This window comes from Paroedura picta, chromosome 2, assembly GCF_049243985.1.
Source record: "Paroedura picta isolate Pp20150507F chromosome 2, Ppicta_v3.0, whole genome shotgun sequence".
Lineage (NCBI taxonomy): Eukaryota > Metazoa > Chordata > Lepidosauria > Squamata > Gekkonidae > Paroedura > Paroedura picta.
In genome coordinates, this window is record NC_135370.1 from 7,995,984 (window position 1) to 8,011,845 (window position 15,862).

The 15,862-nt window shown below is 45.7% G+C and overlaps 1 protein-coding gene across 4 annotated transcripts in view; it reads right to left on the bottom strand.

Annotated features, from left to right (window-relative positions):
* SPAG16 (sperm associated antigen 16) overlaps window positions 1–15,862 on the bottom strand; it is a 477,747-nt gene that overhangs the window by 114,519 nt on the left and 347,366 nt on the right. For all 4 annotated transcript variants that reach the window (XM_077319325.1, XM_077319327.1, XM_077319328.1 and 1 more), the window contains exon 15: window positions 12,757–12,883. In XM_077319325.1, coding sequence (XP_077175440.1) covers window positions 12,757–12,883 — 127 coding nt within the window. The remainder of the gene's footprint in view (window positions 1–12,756; window positions 12,884–15,862) is intronic.

Below are 15,862 nucleotides of genomic sequence, written 5' to 3' on the forward strand. Positions count from 1 at the left end.
ACATGGAGAAAGGGGATTGGCTGCCTGGATTGATTGACAGGTGGAAGAGATTCATGCGTAAAGTGTGTTGCTCTCTTCCACCATTTCCAGCACCTCTTGTGGAGGGTGGGAAGTGTGGAAAGGCGGCAGATGAAAGTGACACAGCAAAAAGGTAAGGAGAGGTTTGGAGATGCAATAATGTTTAGCACTATGCCATTCAGCTGGCGTAATGCTATTTTTTCTGATGTGCGGAAATGCCCTAAGAGTCCAGCCCTGAAGGATTCAAATCAGCAGACCAAATATATATATATATATATATATATATATATATATATATATATATATATATATATATATAAAGAACAAAGAAGCCCGTTGCATTTATTTACTATCCTCAAAAGGCAACCTTTTGCACCATGTCTGCAAATACTGCTTTAATCCAAATATCATTCTAGTCATTCCTAGGCAGTTTAAAATTCACAAATTAACAAGAACTTTTTTTTGTTATCTTCAGTAATTTCCACAGATGAAAGGACATTGCCAGGAACTGAAGAATGAGGTTACGTCTAAAGGCACAATCAACTCATGAGATTATCCCCCCCCCCCAATATAAATGTGACGAGGGCTATAGGATCCCTTTCTCTGGGCCAGGCACAAAGAAGCAAATCAAAGGTGACATGTGAGTCATCTGAACTCCAGGGCTTTGCTATTGATTCTGAAGAATTCCTTTCTTCCAATTGATTTTTTAAAAGGGGTTTTAAAAGGCTTTAGCCACTGATTCCTTAAAAGAGATCAGTCTATGCAGTTGATAAAAAAAGATGCCCAAGAAGAGGATATGAATGCATTTGACAACTATAGCATGAAGGAGGAGAGAACTTTGGTCAAAGGCGATGCTGCATAGAAAAGCAACTGACAATATAAATCGACTGTTAATGGGTTTAGGACTGGGGGAAGATGAACTATGCAGTCTTAAGAAGCTGCCTCTTTCAACCGTTGTCGAATTCAAGACAGGCAAAACAGATGTGTGTGTGTGTGTGTGGTTTTTTTTCCCACTGTAGCTGTTCAGGCGCTGCACTCTGGAGGGAGGAGAGGAAGAAAAGAGACAGAGGACAGAGGTGAGGATGCAAAGGACGGCTAGAGATCTGGTGATCCGGATCCAATGCCTTCTAAAGCAAGGGAGGCCATTCTGCTCTCTGGCCCATACAAGGCCCATTGCAGGCGCCCAGCCGGTTGAGTCGGCGGCAGCAAAATCAGTGGCAACTCTCTTTAGATTTGCCGATTTATTTTGACATGTGCTGTCATGAACTACAGAAATGCAGATGTCTAATTAAGACTTAAACAAATAGAGTAATTTTGCTGACTCTCTCCCACTTGGAGGGCTTAAATTAGCACAGGCAGCTGGGAAGAGCTGAGCGTTGTCAACAATCACCTGCCGGTTCTGGTCACTGTTTGCAGCCTGCACCCATGTCAGCTTTGCACAGAAAGGGCACAGAGCTTCTGTATCGGAATATGCAAAACCTGCAGTGTGTATAATTGAGCAGAATATAAAGGGTGCCCTGCAGGAGGCATCGGAGGAGATGTATTATTGAGCGCAGATAGGATAGGAACTTCCTGGCAATTTTCAAATTATCTCCTCCAATGTCCTGATTGGCTTAACAGGAGACTTCTTGCTTTTTGAGCATTCTTCCTCCCTGCTTGCCTCCAGAACAACTGTTGGACAGAGAAATGACTGCAGCTAGCTAGATAGTTAGGTCTCTGTCTCTCTCTCTTTCTATACAAAGTTGTTTCTCTTCCAAATAAAACTATGTTATTGATTTAAGCGGTACACTGCTCTCTCTGCATACTGGACCCTTTGAAGGTCATGTCCCTTTGCAGCCTTTTCTTAAAATAGGGTTGTCAGGTTCCTCTTAACAACTGGTGTGTAATGTGGGAAAGAGAAAAGGCCCAGGCCTCATCAACAACATTGCACAGGAAGTGACATCACCATGCCGTACCTTTCCTGTAAGACTCTGGAATTCGGGAAAATGGTAAAACCAGCTTCTACCATAGAACTTTCCCCCAAATATCAGAGCATCACTTGAATGTCACTGCTGTGATGATGCCACTTCCAGTGCAAAGCTGGTGATGACCTGGCAGTGGGGGATCCCTTTCTTCATGCACAGCTTAATTCCAATTATCCCATGAATTTGCATCCAGTTCATATCCTGTTCCTGCACTCTGCACATTTCTTCTTTCTCTAATTGTTCTCCTCCAAATCACAGAGTATTACTCTAAATACTATTGAGAACAACTGGACTGCTGAATTTCTCTTCTTTTGTGCCATTGGTTGGTTTTTCTCATTGGATAGTTTCAGGCAAATGGTTGCCTTTGGTATCATTTGTCAACCTCCCACTGTGTGATGTGCATGTCAGAAGGAACAAAGGAGTGGTTGGAGGAAATTGGGGATCCACAATAGAAAAGGCTTTTCTATTGTTCTTACACTAATGCTAAAACCCAATTATCACTAGACTTTAAAAAGTACTGGAGTTTAGACAAGATGAGGTGTCTTCTACTAAGATGGCTATCCAGAAGTGAAAGCAGCTTAAAAAACAAACAAACTCTCCTTCAGTTCCTAAAGGTGCCCCCAGCCATGGATTCTGATAGAAAAAAAGAGTATTCTGGATCCTCAGAACAAAATTAGAACAGGGACAAGAAGAATGGGCCTTCTCAGTCATGGTGCCAAAACCATGGAATTCACTCCTCAAAGAGTCTGTCCCTCTCTATCTTTCTTTTCTACAGGGATTATTATGATTCAAATGGGAAGTCATGCTGGTCTGAAGCAGGAGAAGAAATTTAGAGTCCAGTGTCACTTTTAAGACCAACAAAGTTTTTTACAAGGTATGAGATACAATATTGTATCTGAGGAAGTGTGTGTGCACACAAAAGCTCATACCTTGAATAAAACTTTGTTGATCTTAAAGGTGCCTGACTGGACTCTAAATTTGTTCTAGTGATTATTATGGTTATTAAAACAGCTTCATCATAATCATTTTTGTCAAATTAAATACTTTACAGAGGGAAATCTAACTTCAAAAATCCCAGTAAAGTTAGGGATGAAGGAAATGTGCATCCTTGTTCCACATTTATTTAACATTTTTCTTTGTGATTTACCTGTACAGCTGGAAGAAGTGAAAGGCCTTCCTCTCCTTGTAGGAAAAAGACCAACTCCACTCTTATTATATGTGGATGGATGATACAGTAATTCTATCCAAAACAATAGAGTGTCTAATTTGCTAACTCTGAACATTTACTAACTACTGTAGTGAAAACCTGCTAAACAATTTTTTTTGATAAAACCAAAATCATGGTCTTTGAAAAAACTCATTATCAGTTCCATCAGCAGGTAAATTGGAAATAAAGAGCCAGTTTGGTGTAGTGGTTAGGAGTCCGGACTTCTAATCTGGCATGCCAGGTTCGATTCTGCACTCCCCCACATGCAACCAGCTGGGTGACCCTGGGCTCGCCACGGCACTGATAAAACTGTTCTGACCGAGCAGGAATATCAGGGCTCTCTCAGCCTCACCCACCCCACAGGGTGTCTGTTGTGGGGAAAGGAAAGGGAAGGCGAATGTAAGCCACTTTGAGACTCCTTCAGGTAGAGAAAAGTGGCATATAAAAGCCAACTCTTCTTCTTCTAAATAGAACAGGTAAATCAATACAAATATCTAGGTATAAATGTTAGCTATAATAATAAATCGGCAAACCACAGAGAGAAAGTTACTAAAACTTGGAAGGGCCATTTAGCTCTTTTAGCCAGGTTTTATCACCAAAAAGGCAACAAAACTCTACCAGCTGCCCTAAAAGTGTATAACACAAAAATAATTCCACTAATTTTATTTGGAATCCCAATATGGATAGAAGTGTTTAATAGCGACTTAGAAACACACAATCTTCCTTTTTTATATGGCTATTAGAAGTTCCAAACTGTTTGGCAAACCACACCTTAACTGCAGAGCTTGGACTGCAGAAATTAGATACTAGAGCTTGGCTGCAAACATTCACAATATCGGTTAAATTCAAGTGGGTCGCCGTGTTGGTTTGAAGCAGCACAATAAAACAAAATCAGAGTCCAGTGGCACCTTTAAGACCAACAAAGATTTAATCAAAGAGATTTATTTCTCAGAATAGAGTGCTTGCACTCGAAAGCTCACGCCTTGAATAAATCTTTGTTGGTCTTAAAGGTGCCACTGGACTCTAGTTTTGTTTTATAATATCGGTTAAAGTTACACTTCTATGCTCAGCCCAAAGGTCTTCTTTCTAATCTTCTGGGAGATCTTTATTCTTCTAATTGGTTTAAAAAATTTTTACAGAAACTATGAATTGGTAATAACACAGAGACTGGAAGACATGAATGTCCAGTCACTGGGATACTCAACTAATAAAATAGGTTCAACTGGCTTTTGGGATATTCCTTTGTTCTCCAAATTTATGTCATCATATCTCCAAATTTTGGATATATATCCCTTAATAAGAGCCTACCTACTAGCTCATGTAAACATCTTCCCCTCAAATACAACTTGGGGCAGATTTATGCAGATTCCTTCTACTAAGAATATAGGTTGCCACAGTAACAGTAACAATATCCACCTTAGTTGGATATTTGAAGAAATTGAAATTTTTTTTTGCGTAGACAAAAACTTTGGATAAAGGTTATACTAACTGAAATAGATCCAAAATCCATTGTAAAAGTAGCCAACGTTTTGTCAGCTATGTTAAGAATTGACACCTTTTATGGGAACCTGCTGTTGTTTAAAAGGCTAATATATTCTGTTTGGAGATTCTGTTTATGCCAAGAAAGGTTTTCTGAGTCTATCTTCCACCATTGTAAAGTAATGGCATTGTATTAAATTATATGTATCATATCGCATTATATTATACTAGGGGCCAAGCCCGTTGCACTCAGGATTACAACAGATGCTAGACTGGGTGGGGGGTGGAAGAACTCTGTGGACAGCCTCCCCCTCCCCCCCAGGACCTGGAAAGGCTGCAGTCAGCTGTTAGGAAACTCACTGACAGGGGCATCTCTCAGGCGGCAGGGATCCACATCCTCCGAGCCTCAGAGGGAAGTGGAAGGAGGACGGTGTGGTCAGGGGTGCGGGACGGAAGGCAATTGGCTGGCCAATGGACAGACAGGCAATCCGATTGGAGGAGGAGGAGGCACTCATGGATTGGACAGCTGCTCTGAGTGGGTGTTAAGCGCTGAGTGGCATTTAAGCTATGGGACATGCTCCTCCTCCAAGGCCTTACCAGAAATATTAAGTGGAACAGATTTGATTGAGGCTAGGTGGCAGAACATCAGTGGGTCACTCCTACAAGTGCCCCTCCTTGGACCACTGGGCCCCACAGCCCACTGAAGACAGAAGGGGAGATAGGTGGGGTGGGGTGGGATTATTTTGGGCTAGGGGGTTCTTATTTATTTCTATGTAAATTGCCTCAAGCTGGCTAGCCAGGTGTGGGGACTAATATGCATAATAAACTATTATTATTATTATTATTATTATTATTATTATTATTATTATTATTATTATTAAAGTCATGATATTGTATTACCATTAATGATATTTTTTATTTTGTTTGGCATTTCCTTACTGCCTTTTGAAGCAATGACTCTCATTCCTGTTTATGTTTTAATTGCTGTGCTTTTGTTAAATAGATGTAAAATAGATGTCTCTTTTTAAAGCTAATTTTAACATCTTTTTAGCTGTTCTCTGCCTTGAGGACAGGTTAAACTGTTTTAAAGAGACAAACGTCAACGCGGTATGTCTAAAACACTTTGGTGAGGGGCCGAATTTCAATTGTTGTTTGTTCTAAGTGAGCCTCCCTGGACAGCAACAAGTTATTTTATTCTTAATGTGTCCAACGAATGTGCCCTCTGACAATTCAGCTGGCACTCCAAGCAGTACTCTAAAAATCTTAGCACAATCTACAGATGTCTCCTGAATATAGCAAGTAAATTATGCCCTCACACGGAGCAATTTGAGTGAGGCTTGAAAACTGGCCTCTACCATCTAATTATCCCGGAGCGCAGATAAAGCCACACTGAGCGTTCACGCCACCAACACATTACAGTCTGATGTCGTCTCAGGTAATTCCGCATCTGAGACACTTTTGAAATTGGTACTGAGGGCATCCGGGGGGGGGGGGGGCGGGTCTTCGGCTTGTTATATTGTGTGAAAAACAGACTTCTGTTGCGCTATCCGGTTTTCCCAGGGAATGTAGATCTAGCACATACACAAGGAGCCATGCAAATATCATGTGGAGCGGTTTCACAGATGTTGGGGCCGGATGATGCAGTTCTTGAGGGAGGGGACACAATGAAGGAAAAGAACTTACACAGAAGATCCCAGATTCTGTCCTTGGCCACTCTTGAAAGATCCCCCATACAAGGGCTGGAGAAGGGGCTAACTACAAAGGACGACAGGTGCAGGTCCATCCCACAGCTGTGGACACCAGGAAGGGAGGGGGAAGGGCTTGCCGGGGGGCTGCTGCTGAGGAAAGGGGAAGGTGGAGGGAGGAACAGCTACTTTCCCTGAAATCCTGGAACCACTTCATGGGGAGGGAGGGAGGCCCGTAGGAAGGGAGGCTGGCAGGGGAGCCCTGAAAGGCATCAAAGAAGTCAATGGGTACATTCAGGATTTTTCATCACAGTCAGGTGACCAGATTTTAACATTGGTAAAGCGGGACACCATTGACCAGGGGGGTTCTTGAGTAAAAATTTGCAACATAAGTACAATTTGCCAGGTGCCCCCAGATGTCCCTCCAAAAGTGGGAGAATCTGGTCACCTTTCCAAAAGCCAGCATACTCAAATGCCAGCCATTTCCAAGAAATCAGTCCAATGCTACCCACATGAAAGGGGATTTAAAGGTGCGTAATTTTACAACAGCACCCAACAGCCCTCACACAGTTGCATTAGAATCCCAAAAAACACTTGCCTAACCCCGTGTGGAACCATGTTGTGGGGCTTGTTGTGGGGCTGCCTGGGAGAGAGGGAGGGCAGAGCCTGGATGAAGTAGTCTGGCCCCTCTGTCCAGGTCTAGGTGCTGCGCCTGGTGGGGACTGCGGGTGGGTGGGGGCCTCTCTCTTCCTCCTCCGTCGACCATTCCAAAAGGTTTAAGCCCAGCAAGTAGCTTCCTAGAGAGGCCGAGCAAGGCGGGGAAGGAAGGAGGCTCATCCATTGGAGGGCAAAAGAGACCGGGGAGGTCGGGGTGGCCTGGGAGCCGGAGGTTCCCAGGGAGGTTACGTCATAAGTAAGATGTGGGAGGGGGGATCAGCTCTTCCATCCAGAGTTAGAGACATGCTTCTTTGATGGGGAGAGAGGAGTCAACAATTTCAAAGGCATCCATTAAGGCCAAAGGGGGAAATCCATGGACCCCCTACGGATGCTTCAGGGACTCCTTGTTGGGCATGACTGATCTAATTCAACATCTTGTCTCATTTAGCAGCCAACCAGTTCCTCGTTTAGCAGCCAACCAGGCCAGCAACAGGGCACAGAGGCCAAGGCCTTTTCTGGGATCCATAGATCATGCCCTTGCCTGCCTCTGCGAAGCAACCCAGGATTTCATTGGTGTTTTCCCATCCAGTACTGTCCAGGCCTAACCCTGCTTAGCTTCCAAGATCTGACAAGGTCAGGCCAGCCGAAGGCATCCAGGGCAGGCCACGTTTCCTGTTTCCCTCCTTAAATGTATTAATCTATTTATTTAATTTAATAAATACATTTATTTAATTTATAGACCGCTCCTCTCTGCAAGCCAGCTTGGGGCGATTTACAACCTATTCAAATTCCGGTTAGAATACAATAACACCCACCATGCTCAGCCATATGTCCTGGCTATATTATAGAATCACAGAGTTAGAAGTGGCCACAGAGGCCATGCAGTCCCACTGCTCAAGGCAGGATCAGCCTGAAGTTATTCAGCGGTGGGGTGTTCCAAAGGGTGAAGTTCTGGAGAAGGAAGGCCCATCTGTTCTGGCCTCAACCGTAAATCAGGTGAGACATGCTGAGCTTGCATCCTAATTACCGTGACAACAGCATCTCACACTTCCCATCTGGCAGCATGGAATCCTTCCTGCTGTTACTATACACAAAGTCAAAGCTTTGTGTCTTTCCTTAGTTATCTAGATCAGGGGTAGTCAACCTGTGGTCCTCCAGATGTTCATGGACTACAATTCCCATGAGCCCCTGCCAGCATGAGCCCCTGACTACCCCTGATCTAGATGCACAATTGTGGCACTTCCTGCTAATTCGTCCCTTTCCCAAATGTTGATGTAACTCACACCATTATATTGTATTCCAAATCATCTCGTCGCTTCCACGCCAAGAGAACTTTCAACAACAGCGAACACAAAAGAACAGGGGAAAGTTCGCTTCGCAGTTGTGAGCACACAAAGGGATTTTGTCAGGAATAAAATTTACAATAGCAAAATGACATTATTAAAAAAGCTGGCCCAGAAAATATCGCATTAGAAATGGCAGAGCACAGAAACACACCCATGGAGTCCTTGCTGAGCCAGTGAGACAAAAAAAATCAGATAATCAGCGGGGGACATTTGCCCCCTCCCCCAACAGAGAAAGCCAGCCAGCTTTTCTCAGGGGCCTCAGTCTTTAGGGATACCCACTCTTTCCTTGCCTCATGTCGGAACAAATACATTTCCTGGGTCTCTTACTCTGTTTTCCCTTAAAATCAGAGTCCAGTAGCACCTTTAAGACCAGCAAAGATTTATATCATTATCCATTGTTGTTCCTCTATATATTTATGAAACAACCTAGGACAGTGGTCCCCAACCCCCAGGCTGCGGCCCGGTGCCGGGCCGCAAAGGCCTCGGCGCTGGGCCGTGGCTCCCTCTTCCCGCCCCCCCCCCCACAGCGAGAAGCTCGCCAGGCTGCGAGCAAATCGTCCGTCAAAGCGGCTGATCAGCTTGCAGCCCGGCAAGCTTCTTGCTTTGGGAGGGGGCGGGACTAGAAGCTTGCCGGGCCGCAAGGTAATCGGCCGCTTCGGCGGCCGATTTCCTTGCAGCCTGGAGGGGTGGGGAGAGGGAGCCGCGGCCACCGGCATGCCGGCGGCGCAAACGCGCACGCGCAGACTTGCCACACATGCGCGTTTGCGTCCGGCAGGGGTGCAAACGTGCACGCACGGCAAGTCTGCGCATGCACATTTGCACCGGGGCTGCCGCGCATGCGCGGGGCCCCGGGTCGCCCTCTCCCCGCTTCCCGGCTCAGCAGTCCGCAGCCTGACAAAGTTGCGGACCACTGGCCTAGGGGTTGGGACGTGTCTGGCTGTCCAAGTTAGAATAGGGCTAATCAGGGTGCAGCCAGCTTTGCGCTGATTGGCCCTGCCCCTGCAGCTCCTGCCCTCCATCCCTGGACTCTAGCCTCTTTGCTCTCAGACGCCTCAGTGCCGGGAGCCAGCATCAGGTAAGGGGAGAGACCCAGGGCAAAGGATCGTGGTGGAGGGCCTCCTAACGAGGGCCTCCCAGCCTGCTAGGCTCCCCTTGCTAACAAGGGCCTCTTGGTCGGCTGGCCTTGCTAATGAGGGCCTCCTGGCCTGCTAGGCTGGGCCTGCTGACAAGGGCCTCCTGCCCTGCTGATTGCCTGCTAAGGAGCTCTATCCCAGGCCTCGTAAGGAGCTGCCCAGCCCCCACCCAACCCAGTTGATCTGGCTGCAAGCTGCAAGCCCAAAGCCACCTTAGGCTGCCTGGCCAAAGGCCCTTTCAAGGGCACTTTCAAGGCCTGTTCTTAGGAACAGGCTTTGAAGCTAGTTCAAAATAAGTCTTAAAGTCTTAAAGTTGGTCTTAAAGGTGCTACTGGACTCTGATTTTATTGTGCTACTTCAGACCAACATGGCTACCCATTTGAATCTGTTTTTCCTTGTCCAGGTCCCGATGTTAGATTGAGCATTGCAGACATACAGCACTCCAAAAAGTGTCCAAATGCTACTCTGGGGAGGATTGGAGAGGTTTCCTGCCATCTGAGGTTTTTGGCTTTAAGATTGTGGTTTTATGGGGTTTTCTTGGGTTTTATCCTGTAATCCACCTTGAGTCTAAGGAGAAAGGTGGACTAGAAATCAAATAAATAATGATTACTGGCCCTTTCCTGCTAGGAGGCCCAGGGCCATTTACAACAGTAAGCAATAAAACATCACAATGTTAAAAGTTCAATAAGCACATTAAAAAAAAAACATCACAAAGAATATCTGCTGTGGACTAGCCAGCTCCAGCAGAGCAAAGTGATGCAGAGGAAAAGGCAGTCAGCAGACCTGACCGGGAGGTCTTCTGCAATGAGCCAAATAAAACAGTTTAAAAAACAACCAGTTTAGGCCGCTATATTATATTACAATCGTTGTTCTGCATTGAATATAGTCTGTGGAAAAACTACGTTGCAATGCTCTCTGCATGAAACAGTTCATAGCCCTGCGCCCTGTAGTTTTGCCAACTCCATTTTGTTCTCTAATGCAGTCACTAATCTGCATAACTAAGGAGCTTCTCTGCATGACTAATAGCCCCTCTCAGGCAGGAGAGAAATGAATCGGTGAAAAGCATCTTTCAGAAACAATGCTTAAAAGAAACAATGCTTAAAAATGCTTTAAAGCACCGAAGAGGCAGTTCAGTTTTGCGGAGAAAATTCACTCTTCCGTGCAGAGATCAAAAAAACAACGATGTATTTAGTGAATTTTCATCAGCTTATCCATCATGCAGAAGAGGCACAGGAGCCACAGCCAGTGATAGAGACACTGAAGGAGGAGGCAGCCAAGGACCAGTGCAATAGTCCCTCAGCCCTGAGATGACAACATAAAATCATCTGCCGACCAGTTCTCCACCTCTGGCTACATGGAAGACATGCACCTGTTAGTTGCAGACTTCAGGAACGGTGTGGGAGGAAGATAAGGAGGGAGCTGCAAGACATAAGGTGCAGTGCCAGGTTGCCAGCACAGTACCAGCTCAGCATCAATGATGAGTGTTTGCAGGACTGAGGCGGCTGGCAGGTGTTTAGCAAGGGAATGGCTGCATGGAAGACAAACATCCTGAACTGTCTCCCATGTCTCTGACCGTGGTTTGCGCTCTAGACCTCTGCTCTTGGATTTCCCCTTGAACCTGAAGCTGTAAGTTTGGCCTAATCGGTATCTGGATTTTGGATGGGTATTTTTTGACAAACTCTGATGGCTAGAAATTACCTATGTCTGCCTGCTGTGGGTCTGCAATCAGGACAATATTCTTCAGCAGCCTTCCAAGAAGATCACAGCCAACGTGGGACCTGCGACCAGCAGAGCACACCAGGAGGCACCCTAAGAGGTGCCAGGGCATTGTGGGTTCTTTTTCATTATGCAATTGTGTGGCCTTGTCTGAAGAGAACACTGAATGCTGCCTTCCTGGCATCACAAAAACTGTCTCTGTTAAAAGAACTGTCCCTTTTCCTAAGAGGGAAGCATTCAGTATGTCAGTAACAGCGCCACAGTGGCACCCTGAGCCCAAGAAAGCAATACATAAATGCAAGGCAGGTTTGCACCCGCGAATCACCTTTGAGAATGTGGTCTGTAAAAACCAAAGGGGTTTGCAGCAACAGTTGTCAAAGAAATCACATTCAGACTGTGCTGTGGAGCCCAAAGGGTCCTTTCATGCACTAAGGACACATGCACTGGCACCTGCAGCCACCGATCTCACACTTTAGAAGACGGGGGAACAAATGCAGCAAACAACACCATGCAAAGAGTTTCAAAGGAAGCCGCTTTTGACTCATGGTTTTGCTGCCAAATTTGACCAAGGACAAAATGTCAAGGTCAAATCTTCTTGACCAAAACATGCAGAATTTTCAGAACACCAGAGAACTAAATTCAATAAAATTAGTGACCTTTCTCAGGGCACTTGCTCTCATCCCTTTGTTACAGATGTCTCCCTGCTGGCTTTAGGTATGAACATTTCCTTGGAAGAAGAGAAAAGGACAATCTTTTCCCTCTTACTACCCCAAATTCAGCTCGTCTTTAAAAGAACGTTTTCAAGCCCTTTGTGTTATGACTCTTAAAATTTGTGATGCGTATGATGTATTGCTAGAAAAACTGGAAGATGCCAAAATGGTTAAGCTATACATACATTTCCTTTTCCTTGGGAGCTGCAGACAATCTATTAAAATTCAACATCCGCCGAAAGAATAATAACGCTTATCAACGATAGTTAATGAAAACTGGTATTTCCCTTTAAATAGTCGACCAGAGAATACAAACCACATCTCTCAGGGGAGCATAACAGATGGGTAAACGTGATCATAGCATATCCCTTTCTGCCTGTCAGCTCTCGTCTACACAAGCAACAGAATAAGGGGGTGGCAGTTGAGACTGCAGGAGGGGAAGCATGCGTGGTGGCATGCTCCCATATGTTGACCTAGAGCATGGCAGGGGCTCTGCACATGTGCTCTTCACAATGAGCGTGTCCTTGCTTGCAGGGAGAGCTTTCTTACAGTCTGAAGTGGAACTCCACTCACAAACTGCCTTGGCTGCCCTTCTCATTGGGCCACATATCCCACTCACAGGCACCTGCTGGATATGGACATAGATGAGTATTTGACGTCAGCCGTTTCAAGTAATGGTGGAACCCCTGCATTCCCATGTGGAAAACCTGCATGTGAGAACTGAGCTCAGGGACCGGGGTCATTAAGAGGAAATCTGCACATACAGTGGCTGTTTCAGCACTGCGAGAAATTGTTTTAAAAAGAAACAGGAAACAGGCGCCAGTGTCAAGACAGTTCTTACCGGATGGGTCAAAAACCACTTGGTTGCCGGGATGTGGGCCGGCATCGATCGACACCATTGGGGCTCCCTTCCGAATGTCCCACAGCTTCAGGACGCCGTAAGAATCACAGGAAACAATAGTATCGCCCTGAAAAAGATGGGCAAAACACCGTGTATTAATATCGCTAATTCTGAATGGGACCAGATCAATAGATACTAAAGGTGTGCAAAAAAAAATTCGGTATTTTTAAATTCAGGTCTATTGTACCATTCTACACATAGATTAAACCCATTACTGCAGATCCTATTCTCTGCTGCCAACAGGAACAGCTCCCTGCCCTCCTCCAAGTGACAACCTTTCAAATACTTAAAGACAGCAATCATGTCCCCTCTCAACCTCCTCTTCTCCAGGCCCTTCCTCGTAGGTCTTGGTCCCCAGGCCTTGGATCGTCCTCATCACTCTCCTCTGCACCCTCTCAATATTGTCCACATCCTTTTTGAAGTGGGGCCTCCAGAACTGCACACGGTACCTCTGGTGACAGAGCCCAAGCCTGTGTTTGCCTTCTTAACCACTTCATCATGCTGTCTGCTCATATGCCGCTTACAAAGTACCCCAAGATGTTGTTCAGGCATTCTTCTACTCAGAATTGTATCTTCTGTCTGGTATGCATGGTTCTCATTCTTGTGAACCAGATGTAGAACTCTGCACTTCTCCTTATTGAACTGCATCTTGTTCTCATTTGCCCACTTTCCCAGCATGTTCGGATCTCGTTGAACTCTATTTCTACCTTCTGGGGTGTTCATTACTCCTCCCGATTTGTTGTCATCTGCAAATTTAATGAGGAGACCCTCCACCCCCTGGTCCAGATCATTGATAAAAATGTTGAAAAGTCCTGGATCCAGGGCTGAGCTCTCTGGCACCCCACTGATCTCCTTCCACTCTGATTAAACACCAATCACAACTATTCTTTAGTGTGGTTTTCTAACTAGTTCCCTATCCACCTAACCAGTTTACCCATCAGAACATCATGGAGAACCTTGGCAAATGTCTTACTGAAATCCAGGTAAACAACATCAACTGAGTTTCCATGATCTAATAAGCCTGTTGCTCTTTAAGAGAAGGAAATCAGGTTGGTTTGGCAGGACCTGTTGGAGACAAATCTGTGCTGACTTCCCCAGATTAACAAATTGTCCTTCAAATGTCTGCATATCACCTCCTTTTAAATTTGCCCCCTTGTCTCCCCTGCAACTGAGGTCAGACTCACTGGCTTGTAGTTTCCTGGGTCATCTCTCCTCCCTTCTTTGAAGACTGGGATAACATTTGCTCTCCTTCAGTCTTCTGGTACCTCTCCAGTCCTCCAAGACAGGGGTAGTCAACCTGTGGTCCTCCGGATGTCCATGGACTACAATTCCCATGAGCCCCTACCAGCGTTTTCTGGCAGGGGCTCACGGGAATTGTAGTCCATGGACATCTGGAGGACCACAGGTTGACTACCCCTGCTCCAAGAGATCCTAAAGATGATGGGGGAAGGTTCTGCAAGCTCTCAAAAAAGTTCTTTGAGCACTGTCATGTGCACACCTTCTGGCCCAGGGAATTTTAACTCACCCCATGCAGCCAGGGGCCTCTCGACAACCTCTCAGTCCATGTCAACTTGCCACCCAGACACTATATCTTGCCTACTACCATCCCTGAATGAATCCATATTCTTCTGGGAAAACATCGAGGCAAAATAGGTACAGAGCTTTTCTGCTTTCTCAACTTTCCTCTGTCATAGTCTCTCCATTTTCACCCAACAGCGGGCCTATTGCCTCATTTACCTTACGTTTGCTCCTCACATATCTAAAGAAGCTTTTCTTGTCACAGTGGGCTTCCCTGGCCAATCTCAGCTCACTCCCAGCTTTGGCCTCTCTGATGGCTGACCTGCAGTGCCTTGTAACTTGTCCTTCCTCCATTTCTTGAACATTTCATTTTTCTTCCTCAGCTCCTCCTGAAGTTTTCTGTTCATCTGAATAGGCTTTTTGAAACCCCTGCCATGGCTCCAACAAATGTATGCATATTGTTTTAAGTATGTAATTCTCTCATTTCTATATTTTATTTTCTTGTTATCTGCCTGGAGCCAACCAGGAAGGATGGGCTATAAAATTAAACTTTATTATTATTGTTACAGAATGCCCAAAAATAGAGGCATTTTCCATGTATTGGGCTCAGCCTGGAGCCAGGAACAAAGTCTCATGTTTGCAGAACCATCTGAAACTAGAAAAACACACACACCGACCTCCCAAAGTAATAGAAGGAGAAGATACCCCCAGAAGGCACAGCCAGGGCATCCCAGCAGTACTGATGGGGAAAAGTACTGTCAAGTCACAGCTGACTCTAGGTGGGCCTGAATTGCAGAGGCCTCTGAAGGTAGAAACGTGTGAGAAGTGCTAGCTCAATGTTGTTTTGGAGTGCAGACGACATGCAGCTGAAGAGGAAAGGCTGGTTTTTTACACCCTTCTTTTTGCTACCTGAAGGAGTCCCAAAGCAGCTTACAAACTCCCTTTCCCCACAAGAGATCCTCCTTTCCAGAAAACAGCATGGCTGGCCAATGGGCTTGAGCTCTCCATTATGCACAAAGAAGAAGACAGAAGCAGCCAGGCTTATCGATATGCCGGGACGTAATGATGTGGCTGTTTATAAAAATGCACAGCTCCTGTGCTGAGGCTGCCCCCCCCCCCCATAAATTTAGGTGCAGAGCAATTACTGTTCACTCATCCTGCGAGGTGGAATCTTATTAGCTTCAGGAAAGATAAATGAGTTTTCACTGCATCAGTACAAGGGAAGGGCCCGGCATTTCTGATATGAACAGGACAATGTCACTCAGGAGAGCTGGGAGAGACCCCAAAGGCCATCCAGGACAACCCACCTCCTTGGGGACTTCAGAATCACATACTTCAGACAGGTGCTCTTCCGGTCTCCTCCAAAAAACATCCAACAAAAGAGACTCCACCCCCTCCGAGGCAGCAGATTCCCTCTATAAACAGCCCCCACCATGAGAAAATGATGTAGTTTGGTGTAGGGGTTAGGAGAGCAAGCCGGGTTTGATTCCGCGCTCCCCCACATGCAGCCAGCTGGCTGACCTTGGGC